The sequence below is a fragment of the Agelaius phoeniceus genome, chromosome 2 (genome assembly GCF_051311805.1).
Source record: "Agelaius phoeniceus isolate bAgePho1 chromosome 2, bAgePho1.hap1, whole genome shotgun sequence".
In the NCBI taxonomy this organism is placed as follows: Eukaryota; Metazoa; Chordata; class Aves; order Passeriformes; family Icteridae; genus Agelaius; species Agelaius phoeniceus.
In genome coordinates, this window is record NC_135266.1 from 38,238,717 (window position 1) to 38,255,728 (window position 17,012).

At 38.2% G+C, this 17,012-nt stretch overlaps 1 protein-coding gene across 2 annotated transcripts; it reads right to left on the reverse strand.

Moving 5' to 3' along the window:
- Positions 1-1,083: 1,083 nt before the first annotated feature.
- On the reverse strand, positions 1,084-16,185 carry ERCC5 (ERCC excision repair 5, endonuclease). 2 transcript variants are annotated; one of them, XM_054654536.2, is made up of 16 exons: positions 16,040-16,185; positions 15,779-15,896; positions 14,906-15,081; positions 14,307-14,422; positions 14,118-14,210; positions 13,266-13,326; positions 12,187-12,330; positions 11,151-11,358; positions 9,743-10,888; positions 9,141-9,373; positions 8,670-8,789; positions 6,950-7,163; positions 5,007-5,151; positions 3,992-4,194; positions 3,033-3,115; positions 1,084-1,741 (listed from the first exon to the last, which is right to left on the reverse strand). In XM_054654536.2, exons 2-16 carry the CDS (start codon positions 15,864-15,866, stop codon positions 1,187-1,189), a joined length of 3,585 nt encoding a protein of 1,194 aa, XP_054510511.2. In that variant the 5' UTR covers positions 15,867-15,896; positions 16,040-16,185; the 3' UTR covers positions 1,084-1,186. The 2 variants fall into 2 exon arrangements, with proteins under 2 accessions (XP_054510511.2, XP_077029617.1); XM_077173502.1 differs by having other exon boundaries at positions 6,950-7,160; positions 8,667-8,789.
- Between the last annotated feature and the right edge of the window lie 827 nt (positions 16,186-17,012).

Genomic DNA, 17,012 nt, shown 5'->3' on the forward strand with positions numbered 1-17,012 from the left:
ACTCACCAGGACCTGATACACACTTCTAAAGTAAAATTCAGTAATGCTAATGAGTGATTTATGAAATAGTGCTGTAAACTGGCTGGATAGACTGAGAATTTGCTTAAAATGTTATAATCTTTTCTAAAAGTAGTGTCAAAAGGGATGATTTTCACCCAGTATAAACTGTACATGAAGTCAGACTCTCTGCAATTGTAAGGGTCAAAAACCACCCAGTTCACCTCAGCCCCTTGCCCATTTAGGGGAGGGATAATGTCTCATACAATACTTTAACGTATGGTCTTGGATTTCAAATAATGAAACAATGAGAAATGCAGTAGAAATATCAAATGAGAACACACACACACACACAAAAAGAAAATACTAAAATGTATCATAAGAACAGAAGTAAGACGGGCAGAATTCTGGGCTTTCCCTCCTCAACATCCAGGAGCTGGAGATAAATGTTACATTCAGAGAAGAGAGGCATGTGAGAAGTCTGAGCTTCACGTCGCCTCACACAAATTAATCCAATGTGAGTGCTGCAACCAGTAGATACCTCTGAACATCACCTTTGCCAACAAATAATGTCATTGTACACAGCCAAACTCCAAATGGAGTTTGTAACATGCAACTCCAAATCTAGAAACATTCAGAATATGAACAATTACTGCACATCAGATTATAGAGGGACTTACTGTACTGTATGTTTTTCCTTGAGATTTTTTGAGGGTCTGCATCATCTCTCTTCAATAAATACATTACTTTGGGCATAAAACTTTCAAGACAGGCTTAGGGAAGAAGAAAAGCAAAAAACTGAACCTATTTTATTTCACCCAACACCTAGAAAGAACCCAAGAAATTTTCAGAATTTCATTTAAATTTGAAGTTAAGGAAACAACTGATAGCAGGTGGTTTTAACAGCTCTATCAACTCAATTAGAATGCAAATAAATGGACAACATGTTTTGACTCAATTTTAAAATCTGAAACCTGGAAACTTCTATCAAGTGAAATCTAGGTCTTTCTGAGTAAGTGTGCTAAAATTAGTGTTTTGTTTGGAATCGCTTCTATTTAAGTTCTGGACAGAAAATGCGTGACAAAATGCAATACAAATAGGGATAATTTATTATATTTTAAAAATAATTCATTAGAATATTTACAAACCTCAAGTCAGAAAAATCAGTCTTTTTAAATAATTCTTTTATTTAAGACATTTTCTTTCTTATTCCTCTCTTGCTCCGTGATTTCTTTTTTCTGCCTTCAAACACAGGTTTGGCAGTCACCATGACTACATTTCCCAGATCGTCATCCTCACCACTTGAGCTACTGCACCCTTTTTTCTCTTTATGGTCTGCTGTCTCTGTTGCAGACATGTTCTTCCTCCTTTTGCTCTTGCCTAAATCTCTGCCTTTGGATTCCTCCACTGAGGAGTCACTAGAAGTTTCTGAAAGATGCAAATTTCCAACAAAACCACCTCCATATAAAAATTCTTTTCTGGAATCTGACTGTTTTCTTCTCTTTCCACTCTGAACTTTTGTTGCTGCAGCTTGATTTGCACGGCCTGTGGTACGTTCCCCTTTCCTTTTCCCAGGCTGTTTAAGTTCCATCTCCATGACAGCAGTGGCCTCCTGGATTTCATCATCTTCTTCCTCCTTTTCCTTTCTCTTCAGACAAGTCACAGCTCTGCGCAGTCTCTGGCTTTTAATAGCTTGTTTTTCATGCTGTTCTAGTCTGAAGAATGAATCAATTCGAAGCTGAGTCTATCAAAAATAAAACACAAACACAGTTGAATGTTTTTGTGGGAATTCAGTTGTTAGCTATATTATAAAGCATCTGAAACTAAAGCAGGACAAAGGAGTAATGAAATAATACACACACACACAAATGTGAACAATAAGACACATCATTATAGTAATACCCATACTTTATAATAAATTAGGCAACAAGAACCTTTATAGAAACTAATAATTAGCAGACTCTAATAAGATTTCATAAATATTGCACTGCTGGTGATTAGACATATGTTCCTATTGTCAAGCCTAATACAGAGAATCTCTGTAGTGCTCTTAAGTATGTCCTTACAAACACACCCTTAGCTTCCAGCTGTGAAAACAGAATGTTTACTAAGTAAATGCTGTAAGTGCACTTTGCATTTCTGCCTCCAAGTGCAAGAACATGCAGGTGTTTGACTCAGGTTCATTGCACCACATGCTGCTACAGTATTAAGACTGAAGAGTAGAACTAGTAGTCTTCACACAGTGTGGATTTGTGCTATTCAACCACAGCTAGGCTTTTTGTATAGGCCAAGCCAGTCCTCTAATTTTTCCCTAACATTGCCTAAGAGAGACAGACGCTTCCAAAGGACATTCCAGTCAACCTGAAAGTATATACATGTAACTACAGGGCTTTCACTCAGTGACACAGAGAATCTAGCAGACTGGTTTAGACAATGTATCTATCTTGTGTATGGCAAAAGGAAAAAAGACATTGGGATCAATTTTACAACCTACTTTGACAGCTACCACAGTGGGCATCACCATTCACCTTCAAGTGCTAATAAAGTTGACAGAATATTTACTTGGAAATTAGAGTACTATTACTAATGGGCACTTGCTCAGCAGTTCAGTCTGCATTCTTCCTCAAAGGATGTGTACAGCATCAAATGGGCAGTATCACTCCACCAAAATCTCAGGGGCACTTTCATATATACTTTATAAAGTGCTTATGGAACACTGTCTTCTAGAAGTACTGGAGTTGCTTGAGGTAGCTTGACTGTGTCCAGAAAAAACAGCAGCCTGGACTTGAGATAGGTGCTTGATAGGTAAGGAAACTTGAAACCAATGTCTGAAATTATGCAAAGTCCCTTACAACACACTCAAGTCATACAGAAATGAATTCTAGAAAAGCAAGCTTAGTGATTAAAAAAAAAAAAAATTAAAAACCAAAGCCCAGCTTCTGAGAAAGATATTTTACTTCAAAGCCTTGGTGTTCTTTTCAAAACGCTTCTCTCACAATTTTCCAATTACCCTTAAACTATAGGTAGATTTTCACCTGCTGCAAGTTCAGTTGTTTCATCACAGGCAAAAGGATTCCATCTATCTTTGTCCTAGTCCAGCCAAAGTGATCCTTGCAGAATGTGCAGAAAGTTAAGGAACTTTTCAAAATGGCTACTACTGGTATTTTGTAAATACCTAAAAAGAAAATTCCTGAAGTAAACAATGACTGGAGGAAAGTTGCTCCACTTCAAAGCTTTTTCTACTACAAAATCAGACAAAAGACTCTTGGTTAAAACAACACATCACAATCACGCTGCTGCATCTCCATTAGTTGCAGAACTTTTTCTCTAATATCAATATTTTCAAAAGCCTGTCTCAGTGAAGACAGAACTCATTTTGTCTAAATGGTATTGCCATAACACAAAATGCCTATAAATAAACCTTATTTTTACACTTGTACCTACTGGAAGTTTCATTTACTGTTTAAAACACTATTAGCTCTGCATTTATTGCCATCTACTTTTCAATAGTTTGCTGCAGCTCAGACTGCAACTGAAGCAAAAAGTAGACATTATTGGAAGACACGCAGGGAATAACTAGAGTTAAGTGCAGACTGAAACACCATTTCTGTCTAGACTTCAAGACTTACTTGTGAAAAAAGGCAAACATACAGAGGGAGTGTGCAAATAATCCCACTTAAAGAGGAGAAACAGGCACAGAACAGTTACAGAAAAATAGCAGTTACAGAAATATAACACCACCACAAACTAGTCAGTTCAGCTACAAGATTCTCTTTGCAAAGTGAGGCAGCTCACTCTCTCAGGCGGGCAGAGCAGCCCTGACTGCCACACGTGCATGGCTGCATTCCCTTCTATTCCAGAGCTGGTATCATTTTAGGGGAGTACATGAAGATAGGGCTTGGGGCCCCTCACAACAAAGAGATGTTAAAAACTTGACACTCCGTTACTGACTCCTTACAATCTTTGAGTACTTTCACCCAACAAGTAAAAGGATATTCTCTGATCTGCTCCACATCAGGCTTTCCCCAGGTGAATGAACCCCGTGACTCATCCACCACAGGCTTCAGGTATGCTTCTGCCACTGCTGGATTTGGGAAACCTGAATAAAGCTGTAGCTCCCGCAGTTTCTTCTTGACTTTGGTGTCATGTGGATTAGGCATCACTTTCTTATTCTTCTGAGCCTCATTCCACCATTCACTGAAAAACAGAGAAAATTATTAATCTGCCTCATAAAATAAAATTTGAAATATCAAGAACCACCATGCTAATTTCAATAGTCTTAGTCTCCCTACTCCAATTACTACAAGAGATGATATAGAAAATGTCCCAATGAAAGATGGCCAAAAGGACAAAAAATCTGAAAAGCAGAAAAGACAAAACATACATATTAAATGCAGCTATTGCAAGCCAAAGTAGCAAATATCACCTGGATTCCCCATAAGCTGCTAATCAGAAGGCTTCAACTTTAGCCTCACTTGCAGAGGATGTTCCCCACACAATGATCATTTTTAGAGGTTTTTTGGTATGCAAGGAAAAGGAAGGGGGAAAAAAAGACTTCTAACCATCCGTGCTATTGTCAATACAGCTGCCTTACCCTTCTTCAAATCTTGTTCTTGCCCACACCCTACCTGCCTGTCTCCTTCCAGGTCATTCATTCCTCAGTCAAGTTCCCTTTCTCTATGAGCAAGGTACAGCAACCTCCCACCAAACCAGGGAGAATGATATGGATCCAGCTCTCCAATAAACTCTGAGGCAGATGCACAATTCTACAGCTGTTCTGCTGTCTTTGTCTCACTGCGATTGCTCTATCAACTTGTCACCTTATCTACCTGTGATTCCAAATAGTGATACAATGGAGTCATGTTTTACAGCCTACTTAGTCCCATTAATGATGGTCCCATTAAACAATGATGGTCACATGTTTTGCTGCATGCTTAAGCAGCAGAAAAGCATATCAACTAATAATCACCGTATGGAGATCCAAAAAAGCAAATCATAATGAAGCATACGCGAATTTTAAGAGAGGTTCCAAGCCATGCCCAGGAAATTCATTTAAAATCTCCATCGCTGTTACAAAGCCAACATTTGGGATGCCCTCAGTGTAGTCACTTCCAAGCAAGTATGCCAAATTAATTAGCTTGTTTCTATCCAACCCTGAAAAAGAAAGTGTATAGATTCAGCATTTATTATCTTACAAAATAAAAAATGTTATCAGAAAAGCAAAAACTGAAAGGAACACAAAGTCATTAACTCCATAAAATTATTTTTAATTCAATAGCAGAATTTGTTAAGTTATATTCTGGAGCAATATCAATATACTCCTGTGCTAGCTCAAGCACTAATAATTGTGCTAATTTGGCAAATATTTCTTGCCAAAATGAAAATGTTACAATGTACATCAGGAGGAATTTTTTTCATGGAAATGATTGTTAAACATTAGAATGGACTGTGCAGTGAGGTGGTGGAGTCACCATCCCTGGAAATATTCAAGAAACAACTGGATGTGTTACTCAATGCCATGGTCTAGTTGACAAGGTGGTGATCAGACAAACATTGGGCTTGATGATCTCAGAGGTCTTTTCCAACCTAAATAATTCTGTGATTCTGTAATTTCAAAATTTGGGGTTGTTACAAGATGGGCTTTTTACATTTATTACATCCAGTTACTGTTCTGTTCTCATCCAATGCTGACCTGAATTAAGTAATGCCAGAATCAAATAAAAACATTCTGTTTGAATTCTAGTCCATAATACCAATTCCTCTGCTTCCTAGAAGTGTCCCTCAACTGTGAGTCTTTTGCTCTGTGCTGGTACAGTTACTAAGTAGACCAGAAGAGCTCATGAAACAGCCAGAAAGAAGGAAGAACTCAGCTGACCACTTCTATTTGATAGGCTATAAGGTCTGAGGCAACCAGACTGATTTTCAGTGACCAGCTTCAAGAGTTTGGATTTGAAAAAAAATTTTAAAAATTCCATGCAGAAAAGAAGGGATGTGAGTCTAAACACACAAAGCAAGACCATCATCATGCTAGTCATGATATCCATCAGCTGTCCAGACAGAAGAATTTCTGCAATGCATGGGAAACAAGAAGAACAAGACTGCAGAGGAATGTGACATAAAGACTGATGATGACGACTATTTTTTCCCAATAAATAAATATTTGGTTTATCACATTAAAACCAATTAAAAATCACAGACAAGCTTTTACAGCAATCCTTTCCAATTAAGCCACAGTAGCATACTTAAGTAGGGCAAAATTATTTCATTCAATTTGCTGGAAGAAACCAAAGCTACATTTTTCACCACATAAAAATATTATGAAATTTTACGTGCTAGTATTTCAAAGTCTGTAGCCTCTCAAATTGAAAATGTCAAAACTGATTTTAGAAGAGTTCTGCTCAAGACATAATAACAAGTTTAAATTGGCTCCAATTTTGCCTAATCCTTTATGTGACACTGAAGCTTAGTAAAAATTGGCAACAATGTGATTAGACTAGCTCAAGAGCAATCAGATAGAAGAAAAAAATCTTTCAGTGTCAACTATAGGTTAAATGTTTTACACATATCCCAGATCCACTTTTAATATATTACATCTCAGCATGTCCAAAACTAACTTCTATTTCCAGAAGACTAAAAATCTGATGACATGAGAATATAATTTTTCTACCACATCAGAAAAGTCATGCTAAAATTTCCCCAGAAACTGGTATAATAGTTCATATCTCCAGCCCTGGTGATCATTATACTGACTCAGTATATCAAATGCAGGTGGCCTGCAAATTCAGGGGGGTCATCTGGCAGTAAAACAGCAACCTAACTTAGTGGCTTTAGAGACTCTCCAAAGAACAGATATTGATTAAGAGACACAAAATTCTGTAGAAAATACAAAGAGACAGATGACAGAGCTGTCTTATTAAAGACTGTGTTTAACAAATCAATAGCTGAGGCTTACCTAGCTCGTTCTGAAAGTCAACATACTGATAATATTCTACATATTTGTTCTGACTGAAGAAATTTTTATAAACATGTCGTGCACCAAACAACCAAACATCACTGTCATCAGTGATTGTCCCAGAGGTCTGATCAGTAAGGTCCAATATGGCACACTGTGCCTCGGCCTCCATCGGAGCTTCGATGTATGGAATGCCAAACAGACGGAGGAGCTCCTGGAGGATGGAAGGAAAACAGTTAATAATTCATCTAAACAGTTAACTACTAATCCACTTCTGCTTGACTCAGAACTGCTAGATTCACACTTGGGAGTTATTTAATATTTGACAACAAATCTCAAACTTCCGGTAAAAAGTGCCAAGCTCAGTTAAGTCAAGGAGGAATGCCCACTCTACTCCTCTCAGGCAGACAGCGCCATGGAAGTCAAGCACTACTTGAGCACACTTTTACCACACAGTTTGAGAACCTGCCATCTTAATTACATAAGCATACTTAAGTATTCTTTTGCACAGCAAGGAGAAAACTCCATGCATTACAATTATGTGGGCTTCATGAAAGACAGATGCAGGTTAAATATAAAAAGTAAAATAAAATTTAAATAAAAATTTAAAAAATATTTGGTCATCACTTCATCTAAGAAAGTAGTATGAAAGTATATGAGAAACATTCATATCAAGCAAGAAACAGTGGGAAGGCTAATCATTCATTGGACAGTATTTTGATATGCCTCTATTTGATGCATTTTTGCTTTTATGGGATACATTACACAACCTCAGGTAAATATCCCACACACACTAGGTTTACAGGCTTGTGCTAGGTACACAGGTCTGGATTATGTTCTTCACTTAGATGGCTTTTGAGGCTTGACACAATCAGCCTCAAGACTTTAAATTTTTACTGTGATTAAGAATAAAAGCACAAGATCAAAAGACTTACAACTATAATAGTGTGCATATGACTACATGGCACATAATACTGCCAAAGCAATCTACTGGCCTTAAAAACAATCACCAGAAAAAACAAGTATGTGCAAATATTTAACCCAGATGAAATATTATTTTAAAACTACCTAAACTGTTCCATGAAGAAAAAAATACAAGCATTTACATATTTCTCAGAATTAATTTGTTAACATTAGTTTGCTACATCACAGATACTATCACTAGTCTACTGTATTATGGGTTTGCTAACCCAAACACATTGTATAACCCAAACCTTGAAACACTGACACAGAAATATCAGGCTTATTCAGGTTTTACTGGTGAGATTCCTTCAAATTGCTTACATAAACTATACAGACTTCTTGGCATTTTTTAACCTTTTAATCCCTAAGGGAAATCACAGTTTACCTAACACACAGACTGCACCAATTCTTTGCTGCCGAACGAACATAGCTTGCTAATATTTTTTGTTCAATTTGCACCTTTCACAAAAAGAGGCCAAGATCAAACTGGCTCAAGCTTTAAAAGTTGGTGCTTAAAAGATATACTGATTTATCTATAACTATACTACTATTTTATAATGTTATTACACTTACCTAAAATAGTAGGAATTCAAGACTACCTCAAAACTTTCAATATTTTAAAACAAGCAAACTGAAGAAAACGAGCTCCTAAGAGGGAAAAAAGATGACCTATAACTAAGCAAAATTACTAATAGCTTTTGAATAAATGACTGGGATGGAGGAAGGAAACATATCAAAATGACTCAACAAATACTACCTGGCTTTCCAAGAACATCTGTCCTGTTACAGAAGCAGCAACACGTTCCTGCTGCTGTTTTTGAGACTGAAGTGTACTCTGCTCAGCAGAAAGGTTCTTTTCTAATTCTTCTAGTTCTTCCTGAAAATATAAACCAAGATTTTTATTATTTCAACAATTCAGGTATGCCTAGGAAAGTAAAGCACAGTATCCAACTACAATTATTCTAGTAGTATATGTTCCATTAATTCACTCTAGGAAGTTGTTACAGCAAATTGTAAGCCCAGAGATGGTCCAGCCATCAATTTACCTTGAAGTCTTCCTTTGATTTTAGGGAGATTATAATTAACCACTTTTAAAGAAACATCAGTTCCCATACAATTAGATAGCTATGTGAGAAAGCAATGAAACAATAAGAAGCTGTTCAATAGTTTTCATTAACATCTATTTGGAGACTCCATTACAAGTTCAAAACAAGAAACAATGAGTTACCAAACTGATGTCTTGCCATTCATCCACTGCACCTTTACCATCAGCTTCTCCTTCAACATTCTGAGTGTTTCTCGACTGCACCTCATCAGACTCCTTCTGCAAGTCCTGTGTGAAAGCATCAGGTCTGTCTGTCTCCATTTCTGCAAGTGTTGGCTCATCACTCACTTTTTCACCATATTTAGTAGGAGACTCAGCCTCATTACTGACCTCAGCATCCACTTCAATAAAGCTTCCTATCAAAGGAAAACAGAGACTTGTACACATTTTTAACTTGGGCAGTGACTTTTTTTTCTCTATGCAGCAAATAAATATAACAATTGTGAAATTACATAAACCAAGTGGCTGACTGGTTAACACACCAATTAAATTCAATGTACACAACATGCTTTCCTGACTCTCCATATTCTATACTCAGGTTTCAATGGTAAAATCTGACACCAGGTGGAAAAAACACAGCTCAGATTTTCTTCCTGCCCCCCATATATGTGGGAGGGGATGCATTTTTAAGCATTTCTTACTAAGAGAAAAGGTTACCTTCAACTGACTACAGACACAATACTGTCCTATTTTCTTATCCTTTTACATAATCAAAAAGCACATACCATCAGAATCACTGTCTTCAGACTGTGATAACCCTTTTCTTTCCACCTCAGGATCTCTTGCTTCTGGAAAAAGTCCAATATCCTCAGATACATTCTCTTCTGTTTGTGAAATTACTGCCTGTGTATTTTCAGAAATTTTCAAGTTTTTCTCATTTTTAGAAAGGTCTGTTGTTTGAGTGTGAATCAAAGCATCTATACTGGTTTGCTCAGGGGAACAGCTTGGCTTCTGCAAACATGAATTCATATCCTTCTCTCCCAGAGACTTTAAGTCTATTTTGGATCCAATTTTTTCTTTGTCCAAGTCTTCTTTATCTTTTCTAGTATTGTTAATATAAGAATAATTTTCAGCTCTGGTTATACTGGTATCATTTGGTGAAATAAGATTTTTGGAACCGTTTTCTTCCTTGTCTACATCTTCTATGTCCTTTATAGTATTGTCAATATAAGTTTCAGCTACGGATATACTGGTGTCCTTGGGTGCAATATGTTTTTCCAAATCATTTTCTTCTTTGTCTACATCTTCTTTGCCTTTTCTAGTATTTTCAATAGCAGAATAATTTTCATCTCTGAATATAACAGTGTCTTTGGGTGCAATATCATTTTTTTCCAATTCTTGACTCTTCCGTTTAAATTTAGCATCTTGCGTGGTCACTTGGATTGATGAATGAATTGTAGCTGTAGGAATGTTTTTCCCCTCAACTTTAGGAATCTGCTCTTCCTCATCTGAGCTACAAAGCAGAAAATCCTTCCCTTCTGGTCTTTCTGATAGCACTCCACCAGTTGTAGCAGTAACAACTTCCCCCCCTTTATCATCTTCACTCAGAGCTTGCTGAATTGCCCGCAGTGTTCTTGGAGACACGCTGCCTTCCTCTGACACAAACTGGTCCACGTTCAATTGTCCTGTGTCCAGTTCTTCTTCTGAGCTGCTTTCCACCATGGCTTCCTGGATAGCAAGCAAAGTCCGAGGAGAGGGGGGTGCTGCCACCACACTGTCATCTTCCTCTGTCTGCTTCTTGTCAGACACAGACAGCTTTGCATTAGCAGGTGGTTCATTGATTTTATTTAATTTAGGCAATTCATGCATTTTTGATGAGGGTCCTGCAGTAGTTTCCAAGTCTCTATTCATAGCCTCTTTTGCTTGAATACCTGAAAGAAAGTTTTGTGTGGAAAAATACTGCTTTATAAAAACATTCCATTTTACATAACAAATATCATTATATAAAGACTATTAAACCACTCTTCTACAGGTTTACAGATCACAGTTAATGACGTATAACAGTAATGCACATTTCAAACAAAGTATTGGCTAGGTGCACCAATAAACAATATTCAGGTTTGTCTTAAACCTGCCAGTTTTAAGTGTGCACACTCCAAACAACAGGTTTTACAAAATTAAGACCCGACATACCCTTTATCAGAATATAGTGAGAAGTCTCTTCAGAGACCACCCTCCTTGATTCCACTTCTTTCACAAAACCACCTTCATTTTCATATTGTGTTTGGATTTCACCCGAGTGCTGTTGATTCATTTCTTTTTGCACATTTTCTATGCACCGATTGAGGTTGCTTTTTTTAAGCAAACCCCTAAGCTGGTACTGGGAAAAGTCATTGGAGTCCTCAAAAAAACAAAACAAAACAACAAAACAAAACAAACAAATCAATTGAAATAAAGCACCTCTTTTAAAGCAAATTAATTTCCCACATTCTGGAAGTGTGGGAATTCTTTCAAGAGTTCCTTTAAGCAGCTAACATTTGTCTTTTACTGGCTGCTGCACTCACAAGCAACACCAATACTGTCCTGGCAACATACAACAGCTCTGAAAAGTACCAGTAGTTCTGAGTGCTGGAGAACATGACATCTCACTTTTGGCTATCAGAGCTCATCCCCATCTTAAAAAAAAGTAATTAAAAGAGAATCCACATGTGGATCATTTTAAAATGATGGTTCTTAGCTGACACTTGGACACAAGCCATCATTTGATCTGATGTATATTGCACTTTCAAAACCTCACTGTAGAAGTGGCACTATAGGATTCCCCATTCATGTCTGACCAGCTTCAACACATCTGCCTAAGTTACAAAAGCCTTTTCCCAGCTGCCAGCTCCTCTAACAACCTCAGGGTTTGGAATCCCAGCTGTGTTTATCCTGCCTGGCTCATCCACACCAGTAGCATGTTATGCAATCTTCAGCATAATGATGATGAGGCACAAAACACAGCACTTTTAATATTTTTGCCAAACTGAATTAGCTCTGCTAATTTTAGTGGAAATCAAGAGATAAGGCTGTTAAGAGTCATTATCTCACTGGATTTTTTTCTCCTCACGTTAACATGTCTTATTAAGCAGTCCAGGGTGTAAAGCTTTCCAGATGTAGTACTCTTTCTTTATTTGCATTAATGGCAACAGCTCCATTCCAATGTCTTGAAAGCTATTTTAAATATTACCTCTGGCATTGCTTCAAATAACGTTCTTCTTCGCTTTGTAAGTTCTTTAATATCAGTTAAGATCTCATGTTTTATTTCTGGAGGCAGCTTGTGGAAATCTTCTGATTCAATATCTATAGAATAAGGATTTTCACATAACTGTTCCTATAAAAATGGAAAACAAGAATACAAATTTTATATTACAGCACAACAAAAATAATAAAATATTTAGAGCATATTCCAAGCAAGACAAAAAAAACCCAACCCCTCAAGAAGTTTGTTGCTACTTCCCCACATAGTGAAGAAAATATGAAAAAAAAGTAACTACTTTTCATATTTTCATATAAAGTGTAATAAAATAGCACTAAATATTTGATTATTGATGTACAATATACAGAGAAACTTGGTTTTATTATTTTTACAAAAAGATACTTAGTATAAAACACAGAACCAGGTCATATAGCCTCAGCTACTCAGATTTTGTCCTTCTAAAGAGGTTCTCCTTCTGAATGAGAACTGCTTCAAAAATAAACAATCTTTCCAAGAGTGTTTCTTTTTTTTTTTTCTATAGGTGAAAGCAGCGATAATTTTATTATTTATTATGTCTTCTTCTTAGGTTATGTATTTCTCTTCTCCTCTTCTAATCAAATTAGCACATCAGAAGCAAACACAGAATTGATCTGTGAAAACACAAGGACTTAAATGCTTCAACTTCAGTTCACATTTGGAGAAGTACAAGAATTTTGTTAAATCTGCTATTATTTATGTGCATACACATGCACAAACGCATGCATTTCTCCTGCCTTGTTACAAAACCAATGTCTTCTCCATATGTTCAAAGGAAGTAGTAAAAAGAAAAAGAAAGGCTATGACAAGAATTTTCTGTTCTGCTGTATTCTAGTGGAGAAATCACATTTATATTTCCTCATTAATAGGAATTCTTAGAGCACTGAAAATTAACTTGTTTTATTATAAGTAATGCTATAATAAGACCTGTATCTCCAAATAATTGGATTTTATAAGCTTTTTGCTTGTCTTTTAAGCACAGCATATGAATGAGAGGATTGTTCACAGTAACAAGGCAACTATGTTGCACTTACTTGCAACATCTGTTTTTGGCTCATTCTCATTTGCCATTCTTTTTCTTCCTCCTCCTCTGAGCTAAAAATCACAGAGAAAACAAATGTGTAGATATTTACCCAGGAAAACAGAGTTTCTATTTTAAGCAAAAAGACATTAGTCATGCCTTCGCTGGTCAAGCACAAAAATTTGCAGCATCAGACACACACAAACATATATGTTTACATACATATTTATATGTGTATATAGTATATATATACACACATAAATACGCACACAGGTCATAAAGATCTGAGCAGAAAGTTAGAAGGCAAACTTAAGTCAGTTAAAACTAGATGGAGACAACTGCTGCTGTTTAGATCATGACACAATTCTTCCTGGGTCAGCATTTGAAGTATATAATAGTACAGATGTGCAAAGAATAACCTACAGGGCAGCTTCACATTCTCACTTAGTGTTATTTAAGAAGATGCCACAGGTGTGACAAGTACAGACAAAGCCTGCCTCTGCTGAACATGTCAACACAAAACAGAATCGAGCTGCCACACCCAAGCTTGAACAATCAGTCCCATTTAGTTGTATGGACATGGCCATAGAGACTGAGGTAGAACTTTGATCCTCATACATGAATCCAGGGTAGAAATTTAATCTGTGAGCTGAAAGCTTCTTCTGTTACTTTCCCATAGATAACTAGGAGGCTTCTATATCCAAAAAGAAACTGAAAAAAAATATAAATTTAAGAAATATACTTTATATATTTATTACAGTGTCTCATGGGTTAGAGGTCTTTCATCAGCATCAAAAAATGGGGTTTATACTTTTACCCAGGTTTATTAAAATACATTTAAGCTATTTTTCTTAATTCTACCTACCTATTCTTCTCTTCATCCTCTAAAGTAGGCAATACATACATATCATCAATTCCTTCTCTTCGAACTTGTGTAATACTGGGCAAAGCTTCATTGCTTGGGGAAAAAAAAGAAAAAATAGAACAGCAATTAACAGCTTCAGAAAGAGTTACTGTCACTTATAAACAAGGGAAAAATAATTTTTATTCTTGCCTTTTGCCTGTAATAGCAGTTTTGATAACGTGTCTCTTCAAAAGTGTTTTCAAGAGTTTCTCTGTAGTTTTCCTGGAATCATTGATGGCTATTTCCTTTCTTTGTCTTCGCTTAGCCTATGAAAATAAGATTAACACCAACAAGATTTTGCTGGATGCTGAAGACGCACTTCCAGTGAATCCCTGTTAAAATTCTGTGTGCTGAGCCTAAGAGCTACTCCTAACTCATTCTACACCAAGGGGGACAGAGCCATCACAGCCTCTGAATCTATGTCCATTTCTTCTATGGGACTCAGGAGCAGCATTCATCTTCTGGCTACAAATGCCTGCAGAGCTGCATTCAGGTCCACTCTGGAGCACAAGCCAGGCTTGTGCCATCATCCACTTCTCTGCAATCTGGCTCCCATGCAAATCAAATCTGCCTAGATTAAAAAGCTGCTGCATGCTCCAAGACTAACCCAGGCTGGGACTGCAAAGGACACCCACAGAGCAGTGGACTTCAATCCTCCATCCCCATAGCTCAGAAACATAAACATAAATGGCTGCTTATCATCAGCATAGAGCCTCTTTTACATTGCAGTAACTCACAAAGGTACTTACCAAGGTTTGTCTCTTCAGAAGAGGTGCCTCTCCATCAAAAACAAAGACAGGTCGAATCCGGAAAAACAGTAATTTGCAGAGTCGATGAAACAGAGTGAGCAGGTGAGCATTCCGTACAGAAATGCCACCACGATCTCTGGCTCCCTTTATTGCTTGGTTCAACCAAATACTGATATCTTAAAGAACCGTTGAGAGGAAAAAAATGTTCTCTTTTACACATATACCACATTGTGAGTTCCTATAAAGTGCACAGATTTGACTAAATGGCTTTAGCCCACGGCTCCAAGCTTGTCTTGTCAAAAGCAAGAATATCCAAATAGCTATGAACTTGGAAGAAGAATAAACTACCATCCCTATTGCCCTGCACAAAAAGCAGAGTGGAAGCAAAAGCGCAGCAAATACTTCCCCAGTTATTTTTACAGGTAAATGACAATTAACTTCCTTCCACATCTTTCCAGCATTTAACCAAGTATACAGGATGGGAAAGCTGATGCATAAGCATAAAACTTCTTCATCTTGTAGTCCTACTAAGAACAGCACATTTATAAATAAAGTGCAAAATTCTATAGTCCAACACTCATATAAGAAACCTATTTAAAAAAAGTCTACTTTTAAAAAGATGAAAGTAAAAGGGTTTAGTACATATTGTAAAGCAAAAATTCCACTTACGAAAATGTAGGCAATTTAAATGTAATAATAATAATAATAATAAGAAGAAGAAGAATATAAGATTATTATTATTATTATTATTATTATTATTATTATTATTATTATTATTATTATTATTATTATTATTATTATTATTATTATGGGAAATAGTTAAAACAATCTCCCTTGCAACTTCGGTTCCCCAGCTTCACTTTTAAAGGATACCAACAGCAAGAATTTTCCCTTCCAGCGTTTCTGGGTTTATGGGTCTCCCGGTGCACTCAAGCAGCTTCCAAAGTCCTTGAACTCCCATTGTCCTTCCTTAGCTGCTTTGAGACAAAATCTGTGAGGCACAAAGGAAGGAATAACCCAAAGATTATGCGGCCCGCGACTGCTTTATTAAATCAAAGGGAAATAACGAGGCAGCCGCTCGGGCCGGGATAGCCAGGGACACCGGCAGGACCAGGCGGGGGTCGCGATCCTGACCTGCGGCGGGGAGCGGATCCCGGCGCAGGGACGCGGCAGGAAGGGCCGCGGAAGGAAGGGGCGCAGGCCCCAGCGCCCGCGGCCTCCCCGCGCCCGGATCGCAGGCCCCGCCCGGCGCAGCCCCGGGGCCGCCGGGAGTCGCCGTGCGCGGGGCGGAGCCAGCGCAGGCCCGGCCCGGGAGCGGCCGCCCACAGCCCGCCCCTCACACCGCGGCGGGCGGCTCCCACCGCTCCCTCTCCAGCTGCGGCTCCTGAGGCCGGTGGGCTCCCCGGCTGCCTGAAGGAGAGCCTCGTACCTAACAGCAGAGAATAACAGAATCAATTATGTTGGAAAAGATCTCTGAGATCATCGAGTCCAACCTGTAACCGAACGTCTCTTTTTCAACTGGACCATGATCTAAGTGCCATGTCCAGTCTAAACGCTCAGCAACAGTAACTAGACCAGCTCGCTTCCAATATCTGATCAGCCTTTCTGTGAACAAATTCGCTTATGTCCAGCCTAAACCTCACCTGGTGCAGCTTGAGGCCATTTCCTCTCGTCCTGTCACTTGTTACCTGGGAGAAGAGGCTGACCCCCACCTGGTTACACCTTCCTTTCAGGTGGTTGTAGAGTGATAAGGTCACTCCTGAGCCTCGTCTTCTCCAGGCTAGACAACCCCAGTTCCCACAACTTGTGCTCCAGAGCTCTATAGACCTTCTCTCGTTGGAGAATGGAAAGTCTCCTGTCCCAAAACAAATCCCACAATGCAGACCAAAAGTAGTCCTACTTTTCCTGCTCCCAAACACGATTTCCCCTGCAACCTTGCGCTCTCTCTGTTCTCCCCCAACCACAGCCCTGGTGCACCCCACCTAGGGAATCCCTAGGGAAAGCTCCCTGCAGCACAACCCCAAGGACATGCCATGGCTCCTTCTAATGCTAGAATTCATACACTACATACTCTGTGAAAAAAGTGACGGTCACCTCCAGCCCAAGA